At 31.1% G+C, this 18949-nt stretch overlaps 1 protein-coding gene across 1 annotated transcript in view; it reads right to left on the reverse strand.

Annotated features, from left to right (window-relative positions):
* Positions 1-17088, reverse strand: part of LOC107444792 (uncharacterized) — a 37793-nt gene extending 20705 nt beyond the window's left edge. Inside the window, exon 1 of the mRNA XM_043046938.3 lies at positions 16750-17088. Coding sequence (XP_042902872.2) covers positions 16750-16831 — 82 coding nt within the window. The 5' untranslated portion in view covers positions 16832-17088. The remainder of the gene's footprint in view (positions 1-16749) is intronic.
* Positions 17089-18949: the final 1861 nt, after the last annotated feature.

Below are 18949 nucleotides of genomic sequence, written 5' to 3' on the forward strand. Positions count from 1 at the left end.
TTTGATTTTCTAAATTTTCCTAAGCTCATTTTATGTCATTGTTTATAAACAATTTCTATTTTATTTCGTATGCTCTAGTTCTAATAACATGCAAAACATAATCTTTAAAATCCAAAATAATCATCTACTAAAAATGTAAGTATCATATTATAAAAATTAGACCCCTTTCTTAGTTTTATGTCAAAACTATAATAATAATAAATGTGTAAAATCCCTTTAAAAATATAATTCTTTGCTTTTAATCCATAAATTTTATAACAAAAAGTTAGATAAAATTTTCCAATTTATAAAATAAAACTGGTATTTAATGCTTAAAAATATATTTTTTTCATTCACACAGCAGTTATTTTTGTTAGAATTGATTTATTGTTAATCATTTCTGAAAACAAATAAATATATTAAGCATTTTTACACAATTTAAGAACATTTAATCTAGACAAAAAAAATAATAATAATAATTTGTAGAAAGTAAAAAATTAGTAGAAGAGTAACGAAAAAGTGTCGAGAAACAGAGGGTAAAAAAAAACCCGTCATCGTCAGAAGTGATCAGCAAATCTGGGCCTAACTGTATGAGTCATCGTTTTGCGTCCTTCGGCTTTCTTCCATCTAGGAGGTATTGTTTAAGAACGCTTGTTATTGTACCACCCATCCATTTTATATATGTATAAATTGTTAAATTTATAGTGGTAGTCAAAATCATTTAAAATTATATTTATTCTAAGAAGATTAAAATGCGGCTCTATAAATTATTCTAACTCATTAAACATAAAATAAAATCTTCCGGAAATGTTTTTAGGCGTGATATTTTGATCGAAATGCAAATAGCCGTTTGTGAAATTTACCGGTAGCTGTTAGACAATTCTGAGTTTTTTGTTAAAATATAGGATCTTTATATTTATGTTACCTATATGTGTGTCTTTTTATTTATGTTATATGTATAAATAAATACAAAAAAAACACGAAGAAAATTAAGAAAAACTATAAGTTTCTTGCGCACATCCATTTCTGGCCCATCCTTCATAACTAACAAATCAAACGCCCTTCAGCAATGCAGTAAGAACGGCACTTTAAAACAAATCTCCTGTAGTTACGCTCAATTTGCGCTTTTGTTTTTATATTTTGCAATCTGGCAATCTTGTTACGAAAATATTTTTTGAATCATTCTTGAAAAATTTCCCGTTCATTTGAAATCGCTACTCGCTTTATAGAATTTGTTTCATTCTGTTTTTTCTTTTATTTTATTTTCTGTTTTTACGTGTTATTTTTACATATTGTGTTCAATTTTATTTGTTGTAATTTTTGTAAAAAAAAATTTTGAGTGCTCATCGCACTATTGTATTAATATATTTTGCTTTGGCTATATCAGAAAGCAATATCAGAAAGCACTCTTTTTTGCGGATATAATCATGTGGGCTGATAAAAAGATTATATCTTTCATTTTCCAGATTTTAAAAAAAAAAAAATTATCCTTTTTTTTTCTTCTTTTTTTCCCCCAGTTGTTTATTTTTTTGATGTGTTATTTTGTCTGTAATTTTCCTTTGTTTTATCTTCATTTTGAACACACACATATATATATATTAATAATAATGCATAGAATAAATTATGAAAAGAATATGCATTTATAAAATTCTTATCAGCATTTCTCATCGAACTTTTCAATTCAAAATAAAATAACTAAATTTAAGAATTAAGTTTTCCAGATAGCAATTCTCGCGTCCATAACAGTTATTTTTTAAAATTCGTAATTCAGCTTATTTTATTCATTTTCAGCGTATGCATACACGAAGAAAAAAGTCATAATATTAAATACTTCATTCTTCTCATTAAAAAGTTTCAAAATAATTACTAGACTTTTTCTTCTTCTTTTGGTTAGTATATGAATTGCTGCCAATGAACTTTTATTCATAATTCCGGGGATTCCGGCAAAAGAGCCTCGATTATTGTTCTAATCTATTGTCATGCCGTACGACTACTATGGACTTAGCGTTGTAATAACCAAACACAAAATTAATTGCAAAGGTTTTGAGTTAATATTTTATTACAAGTTTGATAAATTAAGTTTAAAAGAATTTTGACAGCCACGACTTATAATTCAAAAGTAGGTAAAAATGCGAAATAGTTAAGTGGTAGTGTTCTTGAAGTGCTAGTAAAATTTTAAAAAATGTCATGTTTGCTTTGTCAAAAATTTCCAGCTTTAGTTCATCACCATAGGAGAAAATATTGCTCTGAAATTATAAACGTTGGAGGTTGTCGAGCACTTTACGAATGTTTTATAATAGTACTGAGATTAAATCTTTTCTGAGGCTGAAGAAAAAAAACTATCCCGCAAATTTGACTAAAGGTAATAATAGTAAATCACTAAAAGTATTGTAGTCTTTATCTTTTAAACTGCATGGTTTTAAATTTACACTTAAATCTTGACAAGGGTTTATAAATCGTGCATTATCATGCCCACCGGCATGTATATGTAACAATAAATAAATAAAGCGCTTAAAATTTCGAAGTTAAAAAAAACATAAAGTATAACACTGGGGTGCATATTTTTTTGTTCATTTTCACAAGTATCGATCTTACCAAATTTGGGTGTGGTTATTTCAAATCTAAAATTAGTTTTGTTGCAAAATTTCATTTCAGAGTTTTTTTTTTTACTGTCTTTTAAGTTCAGTTTTTTTTCTTCTGAATGTACAAATTTATGAAGACAGTAATTATCTTCTTTTTCCTACTGCTCCCTATGTAGCAGAGAAGAGGAGACACTTAATACTGACTCGAGTAAATTTTAAAACTGAGAATATATTATCAGATTTCTTAAGAACTGTAGCTTGTTGAGAGAAAATGATTACAGATTTGAAAACAGCAATGCGAAAGTATCTATGATTTGTGTAAAAAAAAAATTTAAAACCAAAAAATTAAAAAAAAAATCCTATGCAACATAAAAAAAAATGTTCCTAAGATCACCCCAGGACGTGTATAAGATGATCACTACTCTTATGACTTTTCTTAATTAAAATTCTGGAACAAATTTTTCTGCCCTTTCCAGAGGGTTGCCGCAAGAGAAGGAAACGATCCAAGCAAATATACAGGGTGATTAAAAAAAGATGGGCAAAAGTTTAGGAAGTGATAGTACACACCCAAGCAAACAATTTTTATCAAAGAATGTATGGTCGAAAACAAAACACAAAACCGCTAGAGGGCGTCAAAGTTTATGTTTTTATATGATGCAAAAACACACAAAGAACGATGAAGTTAAGTTATAAGAGCCAATTTAATGACATGTGATTACAATAAGTGTTCAAAACAGTGGCCGGCAGCGGCTATGCACGCAGTACAACGGCGAAGAAAAGATGGGCGAACATTCTGAAACACACCAGGCATACCACGAACTTTCCCTGCAGCGGCCGAAAGCTTGGCGACAAGTAACGCAGCGCAGTAACTCGCAACAGGAATGGAGCTTTCACGTTTGCATCAAACAACTTTTCGAATGCACCAGCACCTTTGTTTTCGACCATGCATTCTTTGATAAAAATTGTTTGCTTGGGTGTGTACTATCACTTCCTAAAATTTTGCCCATATTTTTAGAATCACCCTGTATAACTATAAATATTAATTTTTTCACTCGCGATGCTAAGTGATAAGTGAAAATTCTTCAGTCAAGGGATTTTTTTTTCTTTTTGATTTGCTAATGCCAAGTAACCTGAAGTGACAAGAAGATTCTGACTCAAATTTTAAGTGATAGAAGAGTATTAGAATACATGCCTCAACAACTATTACTGCAATATTTAAAAAAAATATCGCAGGGCTGTAACTTTGTAAATATATCGTTGGAATTATTGTTGTTGACGTATGCCTGTTTTAGGTAGAGGAGGTGCGATTGTTCCTGTTTTTTAGTGGCGCCATCTATGGCCAAGAATTCGACTTCTGCCACACCATACGTCACACCCGTTTATAGGGCGGACCCATTCATTCATCCATTCATTTATCCACAGATCGTAATTTTGACCGGAATCAGAGAACGATCGTACTCCAATCCAGTACCCCCAGAGATTTTGATTTGTTATGGGAACATGGAGGACTTTTGCGACTCGACAGATTTAACGTGCATCAATCACTTTACTACAGTCTTCGTTCGGCGGAATCCGTTGTAATTGTTTCTCCTATATTTCATTGATTGTCAAAACAGTTATTCCGAGCATTAAGCTTCTGAATGACACTCATATATTTTGAAATCTTTTTAGTTGGATAATAAATCGATTTGCCCCAGGTTCTTATTAATCACCAGATAATAATAAAATAAGTATATAAATACTGATGATGGTCCATGGTTCGATCCTCGGGCCGGGCAGGGTTGACTCAGCCTTTCATCCCTTCAGTGGGTCGATAAATGAGTACCGAGCATGCTTGGGAACTAAACACTGGGGGTTCCACGTTCGGCTGACCACCTGACCGGAACATCTGCTTCTGCACCCCAGAGCCCAAGGTCAAGAAAACTGAGATGGGCACAGTAGGCCCTGGCCCTCTAGGGCTGTCGCGCCGCTGAGTTAAATACTGATGAACGATTTGCTTTTTCTGTACGATATGCTTATGAAAAAAATTACGCTGTTAGTCATTACGGAAAATTTATTCAAAATTTATATTTACTAAAATTTTATTTGTTACAAATTAAATTTTTTCGTTATTTCAATCTGTTAGCAGAGCGTTTCATATACCAATTATGCAATCTTAAGATCAAGATCTTGAGTGCAAGATCTTAAAATAAGAACGCTTCTCGGCAGCGCGCATGCTCAGACTGGGAGGATTTCCTCAAATGTACGCAAAGCGCTGAACATACTAAGATGCCAATTATTAATTGAAACGTCGTGTGGAGACTTTCTCTTCTAGGATTTATCTCAGGAACAGATTGGCAGTGATACAAATTCTGATCTTAAATCATAAGTTTTCTTTTCTTCAATTTCCAATACCCCTGTGTTAACACATTGCTGACAGGTCACAAGTTAACTCGTATTTTCGTGGCCAAACGTTGCTGACCGGTCACGAGTTAACTCGTATTTTCGTGGCCAAACATTGCTGACCGGTCACGAGTTAACTCGTATTTTCGTGGCCAAACATTGCTGACCGGTCACGAGTTAACTCGTGTTTTCGTTAGCATTGATCTCGTGGTGACTATTTTAAAAAGTGGGAGTAATATTCCTTACTTTTCAAGTTCTACTATTTAATTTTATACTAATTTATTATAACTTTACGAAATCTGATATATTTGAAAAACTTGTGGTGTACCATTACACGTAAGTGATTGTTATACATTTTATCATACGGCATTAAAAATTAAAAAATTTTAAGGTTTATTTATATTGTTTTGCTCTCACATCCGCTTTCAAAACTATAGCCGGGCACATGGGGGTAATTTTCAGAAAAGTTGCCGGTCAGCAATGTGTTAACATTTAGCCAATTCAGGCATTTACAGGGAGGATTTGTTGGCCACTCTTTCAGGGGCACCATATTAGGTTGGCCCCAATGTAAGGACAGATAGTACAGAGAATGAAAGAACATCCATGCCTTGTCCGGGATTCGAACCCAGAACCTTTCTGATGCATGGCCAGTTCCCTGACCTCAACATAATCCGGTCTGCATGGATCAAAAGCAAATTCTTCAAAATGTCATATGTATTATACATTTAAAAAAAAAGGGGGAGGAGCACACAATTTTTTAAACGACGTTAGCTAAAAACATAACATAAACATTTTCTTTTTTCGGATCTTATATTTCATGAAGGAAGAAAGGAACAGCTATTGCCCAAGCATCTCGTTGCTCCATCTCTCTGCGCTCATTTAAATTGCTGGTCCGAAACCAATTCCGGAACATGCTTTCAGAGAATTTCCGTAAAAGCAATATACACAAAACCTGGTTCAACCATGTTTTAACTATCCCAAATCATCCCAGGTTTAAGGCAGTTGCTCTCTTTAGACTTGTAACGGGCCATGACTGTCTGGCCAAGCACCTTTTTAGTATAAACATTTTTGACTGTCCTAAATGCAAGCCCTAGGGGAGGACATGGACCTGCCCCATATTTCCGTCTGTCCTGAGTTCATCTCCACTACTGTGTGTGGACGCTACTGGGAGGCTATAGGGCCCGTATGGGCTAAGCATGTCACTATGCATTCCATTCTATTTATCTCTTTTTGCCTTGTTTTTCTTGTTATTTTATACTTTTTGTTCTTTTAAATTGGCCTGCCATTGGAAATAAAAAAAAAATAATAAATATTTCATAAAGTTATCATCATCGTTTTATTCGTAACGTTTCGAATAATAACTAAAAGAAAAGGGGAAAAAAAAGAAACGGATTGGTTTAAAAGCTACGGTGAATCCTGCAATTGTTATCAAAGCAATAAATAAATTTGGAAATGAAATGATTCATATTCCCTTGAAGCAAGCATCGAAGGATAAGTTCTTTATCGACCTCTAAAAATAATCTTCAATAAAACTATAAAAATTCTCCATGACGTGCGTTGTGAGTGACATTTGGCGTCAAAAATGTGATTTCAGTCTGTTTGAAAAGCTTGTTTATGAACAGCACTCACTTGATATATATTTTTTTTGTTTTTTACTTTTGTATTTAAATGACAGTGATTTGGAAATGAGTTGCATAAATCAAAAGAAATCAGGTGACAAAATAGTTACTTCATTAGTTGCAACCGATGTTCCATTATTCAGGTTTGAATTTAGTACTCAAATTTCCGATGATTTCTACGTACTGTCCATGAAATGTAAGTTTCAAACATACAGTTAATTAAAATTTGGAATTTTTTGCTCTCCAAATTTAACCCCTTCCGAACTACTGTTGCGAAAACGCGTGGACAGTTAACCGTCGTTGAACCGTCGACCCAATTTTGGGCTTACGACTACTAATATTCAACTCTGTAAGGTAATTTTGAACCTAATCCAGAAGACAAGGAAACACCTAGATCAAGCACTGGGAGAAATTTGCATTCGTGGAAGACTTTTTGATGGAACTAACACGCATTTGTGTTACATGGAGAGGAAGACCAGGAGAACCTCCCACGGCAAGGGAACTCTAACCAATGATACGTCTACCACTGAGTATATTTCAAGTCAGCATTGTGGTCGGTGTAAGCCGGATGCGGATTCATATCCTGCTTGCATCGACCACAATGCTCACGCAAATTTTGGAAGTGATGTAATGAAAATATTTTATTAATTTATACTTAGCAGTCAAATTTGATATTCTTTAGCATTGACTATGGATTGATAACCGTATAAAGCTAAGCTCAGGTGGCGCTAGGGGTTAAAATTCGTCTTAAGATTTCTGGGTTATTATTTTTACGCCTAAGCTTGAACCCAACATTATTATACTTGTAGTGTTAACAGTGTAACGCTTTCTTTCAATTTAAATTTAAACGAAACAGCAAGCGAATTTGTAAGATTCCACAAGCATGTTATGATGCTGCAAAATAATAATAATAACAAACAGTAATATTTTACACTAATATAGCCAAATAAGGGACTCAAAACATAGCAAACCTGATGCTTTATTTATGTTGTGATGTTAATTTTCTCAAATTTTATTCCAGTTCACGACCATTTAAAATTTATAAATTACAGAAATCTCTTATGTATGGTAAAATTACGGGTAAATGTAAACACAAATCACAATAATAAAACTTACTAGAATATAAAGCCTGTTCACACATTGCCTCGTAAATATAACATAAGCGGAGAGATACACAGGAAGTTTTCTATATTTTTTCTTGTTTTTTGAAACTTGTTATTATTTACATTCATTCATTCATTCATCCATTACTCGAGTTTTGTTTAACAGTTTCATATGTATATAATTCCAGATCAAAACATAAATATTTACATTATTAGTATACTTTGATCTTTCAAAAGACTTAAAAAAAAAAAGAATCATAGCTTATAATGACTTTCATATTTCTTTTGACTTTCATATTTATATACTTTATTTTGTATTAGAAATTCAAAAGTTGACCGACTTTTGAATTTTTAATTCGACAAAGTTGACCAAGACAACTTTTAACCAATTTTTTTTTCCCAAGTTATAAATGTAATTTTTGTTATCAATTCAAAATTGCAGCAAATATTCTGTTTCATTTAATTGAATATTTTTGCCGTTATACTTAAGAAAACGTAAGGCTGTAAAATCAGTTTTCAATAAAATGTCCATATCTCCATAAATATTTTTACTATAGGTTTATGTAGTAATTTTACTTTATTTTAAACCGTCGTTGAACAGCCGATCCAACTTTGGGTTTACGACTACGACTGTTTAACGCCTTTAGTCCTGTAATTTTGAACCCAAACCAGAAGACAACGGAACTCCTGGTTCAATTAGGAGAAATTTGCTTTCGTGGAGGACTTTTTGATAGAACTAATCCCATTTACGTTACATGGAGAGGAGAACCATGTTAACCTCCCACGGCTAGCCTGACAGCAAAGGGACTCAAACCTATGATCCGTCAACCGCTGAGAATATTTTTATGACAGCACTGTGGTCGGTGCGAGACGGATGCGAAATTCGTATAGGCCAGCCATCGTTGAAATTTGAACCCGGTTCACCTAATTAGAAGGCGAGTGCTCCATCCCCTGTGCCAATACGGCTCTATGCAGTTATTAAGCAAAGTAACTAAAACAAGTTACAGGCTTACTGCTATATTTTCTGTCATAAGGTGCTCAAAAAACCCTCTTTTGCCCTCATAATTTATTGTCGGTCCCTCAAAATTCTGAAAGCTTTAAACTTTATTGATAAGTATGAGAAATTGCTTCACCTAAGCACCTTTAAAATTATAAAATTATTGCCTACGTGTTTAACCCCTTGGGGACGGGTGATTCATAAAAGCATTCGTACAAAATCGGACTCAGGATGTAAATAAATAAAAAACGGTAGCTTAAATGTAAGCTTTGCTCATTTGACAGACTTACTTTGCTTTTACTTTAATTACTGTTAGTTTATTCATATATATAAGCAATGTTAGTTCAAAATATAAGTAAATAATTTTATTTCGAACTAAAGTAATGGTGAATTAAATAAATCAAACAATTATAACGCCGCCCACAAATGAACTACTAAAGAACTACTTTGGTTACCAGTTTTATCTTTTTACCCTGATTGATACGGTTTTATGTTGGCACGCATTTGTGACAGTCGGCCCGAAAGGGTTAAGTATATCACGAAAAATTTAAATAAATTTTATAAATGGAAAGTGTCTCCTTTATTGTTGTAGGGTAGCTGTTTTATTTTGTTTCTCCGTTAGGCAGTCGCTGTCGTTCATTTTCTCCTTGTTCTATGTTTGTATGGCATTTACTGTCTCCTGATCATTTAATAGTTATATTTCCTTTAACATTTCCTTTTATTCATATTTTTTATTAATTCTATGACCTTTGAAACATCTAACATCAAGGTATCAATATGTTGAGAAAAAGTAGTTTCAAATTCCTGAAAAAAGGCATTGTAAAAAGTTAATTTTGTATTTATAACATGACATTAGTTCGATACAAGTAATTTTTTTTTTTTTTGTTAATTCTTCTAAATATTTACCTCTAAAATTATTTTCATTGCTAAACACAAATTTTAGCTGATGGCATAACTTTCCGCCAAATGAACTAAGCTTCTAAGAACTAAACTTTGTATTTTGCTAACATTTTCCATTGTTTGCCAATTAAAAAACAATGAAAGTGAAGAAACGCCTCTGACAACAAGTGAATGTCCATGTGAATAATCTTTCCTTTCATGAATATTAACAATTTAAAGATCTACCAACAAAGTTCTTCCTTATCGTAAATTGCGATTAATATTCCTTCTTTGAACTTTTTTTTTTCAATTGAGGCGAAAGATCACACTTATCAGATAATAAAGATAAAACGCTTATTATCCGTTGCCAAAAATAAAAAAAAGTAATTGTTCTATTGTTATAAGGAATCCGAAAGCGAAACTAGTTTTAAAAATGGTTATTGAAAATGTTGTTAGAAAGTATCGAACACGGTCATCTTTACTCACTCATCTGAAACACAAATTCCTACTGACCGAATTTTCAAGAAAGAAAAAATAAGCCTTTAAATTCTTTTTTATACTTTTTTAGAATTGTTATTATTTGAAATGTGTTCTGTATTTTATTTTTCTTCTTCCTTATTTTAAAAACCAAAAAGTCAAACAAAAGTTTTGACTCATAAAACAATGAAGAAAAGGGGGTGAAAGAAAACAACAGTGTGAAATGCTTAAAATAAATTTAATATTGATTCAAAGTTTAATTTTAGTGACTGTGGAGTTGGTTGAATGGATTTTGTTCAATTAATTTTCCCACAGATTTCAATGATGTACAAAATTAGTCACTATTTAAATATTTACTAAATCTCAAGTTGTAAAAAATAATAATTTTCCTTTGAAAGACTTTTTATTTATTTTTTCCTTAGGTACAATAATTTTAATTCACCCCACGAATCTTACACTTTATTAAATAGCTCTAAAAATTCGTAACAACTTTTTCACAAATATATTTATAGTTCACTACTACATTTTGAGGAATCACGCAATCAGAAAAACAAAATTTTAAAAATAGGGCATCGAAGCTCTATAATTTTTGATCTAATAATCGAATTTTTGTGTTCTAAGATGCAATTTTAAGCATGAGGAAGGAGCCACAATATTGAAGACCTTTTCCCAATAATTTGGTAAGGTAAACGCCATGTCTCCAGAACTAGTTGCAGAAATCTCAATATTTTGCAACTACCACATATAAAATTTTTGGAAAGGTAATTTATTATTCTGAATTAATAATAATATTCATATCTGATTAAACAATGCTTCTTTTAACGACAAAACCTTGAGTTTTAACGAGTAGAAATAAAAATTTAAATATACGGCATTTTTAGTTCTTACATCTCGGAAATAATAGGTCCGCAAACAGTGCCAGTTACCCAGCTCCGAGATCAGGATAATTCGAAAACTATTCCAACGGTTTAGTTGGCTAGAGAGTAAATGATTTATTTCATCTGTGCCTAGCGTCCTTTACGGTTTACTTATTAATTTTTCAAATGGAAGAAAAAAACGTAACAGAAGTATTTCATAAGTACGGTTTATTTCGCATTAACAAGATAGTTCTATTAGTTAAATTAAAATAAATGTTTAGAATCTGAAGTCAAGATATAAGTAATTTTATAATACTCAAGAGATAGGTAATAGATCGAAACTTCTATCCATTCATTCCATTCCAATCCACTTGTAACAAGCAAATATGTACTATCACTTTGTTCCTGTTTCTCTTATTTTTAATTCCAAATATATATAGGTTTCAGTTTCTAGGCAATAAATAGTTAAATAAAAAAATTTCTCGTTTTACTGTTTTTAATCCCCCATCAAATTCAAGAAAGAAGAAGAAAATACTTAAAAATCGATTCCCAACTTTTGGGAGAATTGTTCCAGAAATTCGCCATTTTTCCGTATACCATTAGCCACAAAATGGACGGTGATGATCGAGTCTTCTTCAAATAATGATAGTTAGAGCGTTTCAAAGACAGTCGCCGTGGAAACCAATCGATTATAGATGAATGATTAATTGATAAACGCACACAAAGTTATTTGACCTTCACAAATACTAAAAGTATTTAAGTACATCTAATGTTATTACAAACAGCAACTCAAAAAACTAACCATTGCATCACTATTTTGAAATAATTGTTTCAAAAAAGTTCACTGCTATAGTTGATATCGGAGAGAATTTATTGCGAATTTATACTATGAATAATAGATCAACCTTCAATCGCATCCTCGTTGTGAAAAACTTGTTAAGGATTCTTGCGTTACAATTCTGTTTAATAACAATTATTTTATTTCATAAACAGCCTTGAACAGTCGACCCAATTCTGAATTTACGATGAGCAATGTTCAAATCCATGGACTAGTAATTTTGAACCTGATCCAGCAGACAAAGAAACTCCTAGATCAAGAATTGGGATAAACTAGCCTTCGTAGAGAACTTTTCTTTTTGCGGAAACTAACCAGCATTTTGCGTTACATTGAGAAAAAAAACAAGAAAATCTCCCTCGGTTTACCAGCTCAACCAGTATCAACCAGCTCAAAGCTGGGATTCGAACCGGGGTCACCTGATTTGGAGGCGAATGCTCTATACCGTGAGCCACTACGGCTCTACAAGAAGTTATTGATGATCTTGAGAATAAAATGTTCCTCTTTAAAATCATAAGGATTAAATTTTTCAACTAACTAAATTCGTAGCTAGTGCTTTAAAATATCCACTTCAGAAAAGTGAAATTGCCCTACTGCTGTTTTTCATAAAGGCTGTTTTGTTGATGTTATCATAAAGGCTAATTTGTTGATGTTAATGCTGTTTTTCGAAGCTCTGTCACCAAGGAAATTAAAAAAAAAAAAGTTTAAGTGAAGCAATGCGATGATTTTAAACAATAATCTTGCCGTGAAGTATTATCTGGGCTTTATACAGAAATATAACTTAAATGTATTAAAAGTTACTGAACTTTTTTAAAAATCGTCTATTTGGTGATATTTTCCCCCTAGAAGAAAATTACCAAAATCACTGCCTTATGTTCAGTTTTTGTAAATTTTTATGAGCCCAGGTAATGCAGCATTGGAGTAAGTTCTTAAATATTAAAAAAATTAGACCAAAAATGCTTTTCCTTTTCACGAAACTGTGGCTTTCTTCATGTTGACGTTTTGCGCCATTTTTAAAATAACCGTTGATAGCGCTTGCTTTAGATAGATTAAACAGGATCTAACAGTCACGACATGAGTAATAGTTGCAAATTCACTGCAGTTATAAATACAGCATATTATTAGCAAAAAAGCATCATTTCATATTACTACAGATCCTTCGAAAAAAAGCCTCCATACGAAAAGATGCAATCTCTCTCCCTCTATTCGAACAAGTGTTGACTAAATTGAAATTTAAATTCAGCTTACAATAGTAAAATTCATTATATGTTAAATACAGCTTAAAATCATAACCTGAAAGCTCAAAAGTTGGTAACTGCAATCAGAACTCCGAGGGGGGAGGGAGCTTAGAATAATTTAATGATGATAATGAAAATGAAACCGATCCTTTAACACATTTGTGATTACCACTAAATTTTGTTTGGTAACGAAAATATGTTCGAAAAAAATTCTTTCACTACCGGACCTTTAAACATAAAAGCGGTTACATAAAAATGATACGTATTCCTAATAGCATTAAAATAAATATATTACAGCTATTAAATTTTTCTGAGAACCGTGGGAAGTAACGATGTTAAAATAAATAGAAAGTAGTACTTTTTAAAAAAAATTTTTTTTAAAGACTAATATATTTTTAATATTACACTGAGTCGTATGTGAATACGATTGCTGAAAAATTATTAATAAAGAACAATTTTTTTTTTTTAACGTTTCAATGGACCATGAAAAATAACACAGAATACATGTGATATACTTTATCTTAAAATCTATGGGTTCGAAAGTCCTATGGTTGGTCGTTGAGCATTACTAGGGGTGCTGGGATCTGAAGAAAATTTCCTGTTCCTTCAGATAGATCTGTTATAAATCGAGCATTCTATCAGCGAGCCTCACGCTGTTTTTTGTTTATCTTGTAGAGTTGCATTTTGTAATCTGGCAACTTCATTTATGTCTAAGTTTTTTTTTTTAATCGTACTTTTATTTTTCTTTCGAAGTTCATATTAAATATTAACTTAAAATAGCTGTCACCCTTATTTTGCTAATAATTACAACAAGATCTATGTCTAAATTGAAGAAGTAGCCTCACAAACGATGGGTATCCGTAATGTTCTGAGCTAAGACTTACTTTCACCTTTGCGGTGTTCTCTTGTCAAGCGAAAGGTGCACCTTACTGATTTAATTCGTCGAAAGTCAATAGCTGGCGAGCTTGGTTTGTCCGAGCGTCATTAGAAACAACATGAAAAATAACTAAGTGATAGCAAAATTTTCTCATTTGTAATCAATTTCAGGTGATGAAATTGATTGATAAAATTGAACCACCTCCCTCAATTATCATCAATTATATTAATATCAATTATTATTAATATAATTAATATATTATTATTAATATATTAATATCAATTTCGATGAAGGAACAGTTATCGCTTCTGGTTATGTACTCTCTATCCTATGTTTAAGCCGGTAATCTTTGCATTACTGTGATCAGTAAGCAGAAAAAATTGCTTTAAAAGGTTATTAAATAAATCACCACGTTTTGCATTTTTAGTTGCCCTTGACAGCCCTACTTATTTGATATGATTACACTTTATATATATCGATAAAGAGAATGGAATCGATGGTTTTTTTTCTTTGGCTTTAATATCTAATTTTAATCAGGAATTATGGTATTGTGATATTTTAAAACTAAAGTGGTAGTCAACGCTAGAAAATTTCGTATCTATATATATATATATATTTCTCTTACACGGCGTCAAAAAAAAGCCTCATTACAACTCCCCGAATGGCAAAGCTAGAAAATCGACCAATGATTGCCGCTGAAAATGTCACATGCCAAATCTAGCTGAGGAGGCTCAACATATAGCGCTTTTAAAAACGGAATCTTAAATAACCAGAGAGAGCATTCTCACTAAATGTGATCTCTTCCGAAATTCACCCCATCAGCTGCGGTAATCTCATACTATTAAGCTAGGCAGAAGTAAGTAGTCTTCGTCGATAGATCTCTATTATAGTATTATGTCGAAAGCGCTTTTTTAACGATATTATATACTACGAATTTATTTGACGATGTCTGATTTATATCACGAATTTATTTGTTTTATTATTGTTATTAGTTATTCATTGAAAAATGAGTCTCAGTCGTGCTGTTACGCTTTTAGATTTTATACTATAGCACATTTCTAATAAGTTTAACAAATTACATGTCATTTATTTGAATTCAAATTTATTTTAATGACTTAGTATTTACTAAAAAGATGTAATTTTTTTTTTTGAAAAAAAGTTGTTATATGGATTTGAATGATTGTTTTGAATTCTTAGAATTTTGTGCATTTGCAATGTACCTAAGTTAGTAGCGAGCGAAGCGAGCTTGGCTTTCGAAGCAAACCATACAATATTGGGTAACAATTTTCGGGGGTTGGCGAGCAGGGGGCGCAGCCCACTAGTTAGTTTAAATAGAACTGCGGTGACTGATTGTTACGAGTCTTGCTCTCTGCCCTCACCGACCACAATGCAGACGAAAATTATTCTCAGTTTGAGACGAATTATGGGCTAGTATCCCCTTACCGTCGAGTTAGCCATGGGAGGTTTCATGGTTTTCCTCTCCATGTAACGCGAATGCTGGTTAGTTCCATCAAAATGTCCTCCTCGAAGGTTAGTTTGCCCCAACGCTTCATCTAAGAATTGACTTGTCTTCTGGGTTGGGTTCAAAATTACAAGGCTACGGAGTTTATAATTCATAGTCGTAAATTCTGTTTTGTGTCTCCCGTTCAATGCCGGTTATAAAATAAAATAAAATATTTATCTAAACATAAAAGTTTTGCTACTTTTCCCTAAAAGTAGTTTTTCGTTAACACTAAATCTTAATTTTTGCAGCTGTAATCTTAAGGAGTTAAGGCTTATTATTACTCTTTTACAATGAAGTGAAGACAAAGTAAGCGGAGTAGTTAATTGTTGCTTTAGCTACCATTGCACTGTTAAATATTTTAACAGATGTATTAGGTATTAAGATGTCAAAATAAAACTCTTCTTAAAAAATACATTGGGAAAATCACAGTAGATTAACTTATTTCTCTCGAAAACCTTTACGAGAAAAAAAAACATTTTCTACCACTTATTTTACAAAAATATTTTAAGTAATAAAAGTTTTCTAAAGAAATGCGATAATCTATTGTCAAATAGTAATATGTAATCGCGTTTAAAGTTTTGAAACTATTAATTTGTACTGGTAGTAATGCACTATTTTGGGGGTGCAACAGTAAGTTATAATTACTGGCAACACATGTTACTAATTTTAGTTAATATACAATTTTTAGTTCTAAAATTGAACGTGATATTTTTAAGAAAAAGTGACTGTTTGAGATATTTTGTTAGCTTGTAACATAAATTTACTTTACCACTATCTAATTTCTTATATTTCTTATCGAGCACTACAAATAATGACAAAATAACTTTAAAAAGCATATGAAATTTTAATTTTTTATCCTTCAGTTTAAATTAAATGGGCAAAAGAACTAAAAATTCTACATATAGTTTTAGAATAATTAAGTTAAGTTAGGAAGGTGTTTAATGTTCAGAAAATAAGTACTTTCAATCATTAATTTGTAATTAATAATTTTAATTACGATCACAATTAATAATTATGTTCTACTTTTAAATGAATTTCTTTTTTTGAATTACGATTTTCTTCTTTGCCAGGGTGCAATTTAGATACATGCATTATTTATTATGTACATTTATGATGCACAATAATATTACTAATATGATATTAATATTGTTTATACTTTTGATTACTTGTTTAATTGATCCTAAAAATATTATTTGTTTAAGTTTTAAAAAAGGTGCAAATGTCACGTGTTTTACCCTCCAAAATTCATGATATTTCGCAAAATTTAATTAGATACTTATAAGTTAAAATTAGGGATCAGATTATTAGTTTTCATTGGCTTTAATTAACCAATCAAAACATTTAACTTTTCTATGAAACTTTAATTTCTCTAACAGTTATTGTTTGTATATTAATTAAAAAAAAAAAAGGTTTTACTTACGTAAGAAAACAACATCTTGTAAAGAATTAACGGGTAAATTTGAAATCCAAATCATCAATACGGCATATAATATTCCAATCATATTTTGTTTGTATTTAAGCAGACACTCAAAAAATTCTTACAATTTAAGTAAAAAATTTTTAACGTTAAGGAAAAACTTCACAATTGAACGAGGAAACGCCATTTATTTCAAAACATTCTCACAAAACCATTTTGGAGAACTGCTTTCTTCAAATATCGCGTGAAAAATATTTTTTAACTCGATTTGGCGCACCTGAAGTCACGTGGTCTTAACTGCATCGCCAACAGCTGTTACCGCGAAAAAGTTTAGGTTTCAGTTTGTGTTTTTATTATTTGATTGTCATTTGTTTGCATAGCTGACGTTCGAATTTCACTAGAAATCATCCGAATAAGATTACGCTTTTATTCTATTAGCGTCTAGATTTTCATAAAGTATTGGAATTTCCGTCTCCAAACAGGTAGTTTAAAAAGAAAGGGAAAACACCGAAGGAAGTTACTGATTTTTACTTAAAGAATTAATAATATTTAAACATGTCACGCTACTGAGCAATTTTAAAAATAAATTCTTAAATACCTCTGTGTTTAAAATGATAAGTTACTCGAAAGTTAATTATTTGATTATTTTGGAAGAAAGGAACATGATGAACTCATAGTTTTTGATTGCTTGTGGTATTAATAAAAGAAATGCTTTAAGAAGTCAAAAAAAAATAATAATAATAAATAAATAACATACCATTCAATCTCCTTACATTAATTTGGTAAATATAAATTTTGCATGAGTAAAATGTTTACCATGCCTAAAGCTTTGATCATAACTATAAGAACGCGTTAAAGGGCAATTCCACGGAAGTGTCAACTTTTAAGTGAAATTTTCATTTTTATGAATTGCATATTTTAATTTTAAAAATATGTTCAAAAATAGCCAAAGTCTACATATTGCCGTTCCATTTTTGATAATTTTAAATTTTTTGAATCTGGCAGCATTCTAAAGTAATCACATAGCTGACAAGTGAATTGTTCACATTTGTGCTCAAATTGCTTTCTTGAAAAATACTTATAAAATAAAAGAAATGTATCTTTCTTTTGCAATATTTTGATAAAAATATGCATATAGATCAAAATTTAAACATTTTAAGCTTAATATATAAAATAAAAGTAACTTCTTTTACGTCATTCCGTCACATGTCTTAATAATGCATAAATTTCCGGAGAACGAAGATAAGATGTGACATTGGCAAGTTAGATATAAAACCTCTTCAGAGACAACCTAATTTTCAAACTGTTGAAATTTTTACTAATTCTTACGTAAATATTAATCCTGTTTATCTGTTACATTCTGTTTATCATTTACATATTAATAAAACATTTTTTAAATGAAGGCTTTCTTCTACTAAACTTTTTGTCATTCCGTCACGGTCATTCCGTCACAGCAAATAGATGTTAATAACTGCTAGCCAACCTGAAGTTAATTTTCCAAATTCACATTTTACATTGCTTACACATTATACTAAAAGTATAAAATAGTTCAGAAAAATAATAGCTGCAAAATTCGCAGAAACTACCAGTTCTAAGCGGCATGCCAAAATGTCATTCCGTCACGCAAATAAAAAGTTCGTAAAATTAAAAGTAAAAAAGATAGAAAATCCTATTTTTTTAGTTTATGAAGCACATAATGCCAATAATAATGATATGCATGAGAAAATTTTTTTTTATTTGAAATTAGATACATAGAAACTTCAATTAATTGTTATTTTGCAAGTCAAAATGTCATTCCGTCACATATGGAATTGCCCTAAAAGTTTTAACTTACAAAACTTTTCAAACTTCTATACCTTTTCTTTACTTTAGGATGGAAAAAAAACATTCGCGTTTATTTGTTTATTTATTTTTTGCTTATTTAAGGGGAGGGATGTCATGGAGAAAATAAATTTTTATTAATATTCTTTTAGTTCCTGATTCTTTTTTTCTATTCTATTTTCAAATATTTTTTTCTCTTACCGTTTCGATGATTTTTTTTTTAATTTAAAAAAAATAACTCAAAATACAATAACTCAAAAACAAAAATCGAGCTTCGCTTTTAAAAAACATCTACATTCTGTTTTATTGATTTATTTATTTTTCATTAACTGATCTATAAACAACAATTGGATACTTGCAACTCGAGAGGAAATGAAGTAAT

Source organism: Parasteatoda tepidariorum, chromosome 5, assembly GCF_982258835.1.
Source record: "Parasteatoda tepidariorum strain Cologne lab strain chromosome 5, Ptep-v5.0, whole genome shotgun sequence".
Taxonomy (NCBI): domain Eukaryota; kingdom Metazoa; phylum Arthropoda; class Arachnida; order Araneae; family Theridiidae; genus Parasteatoda; species Parasteatoda tepidariorum.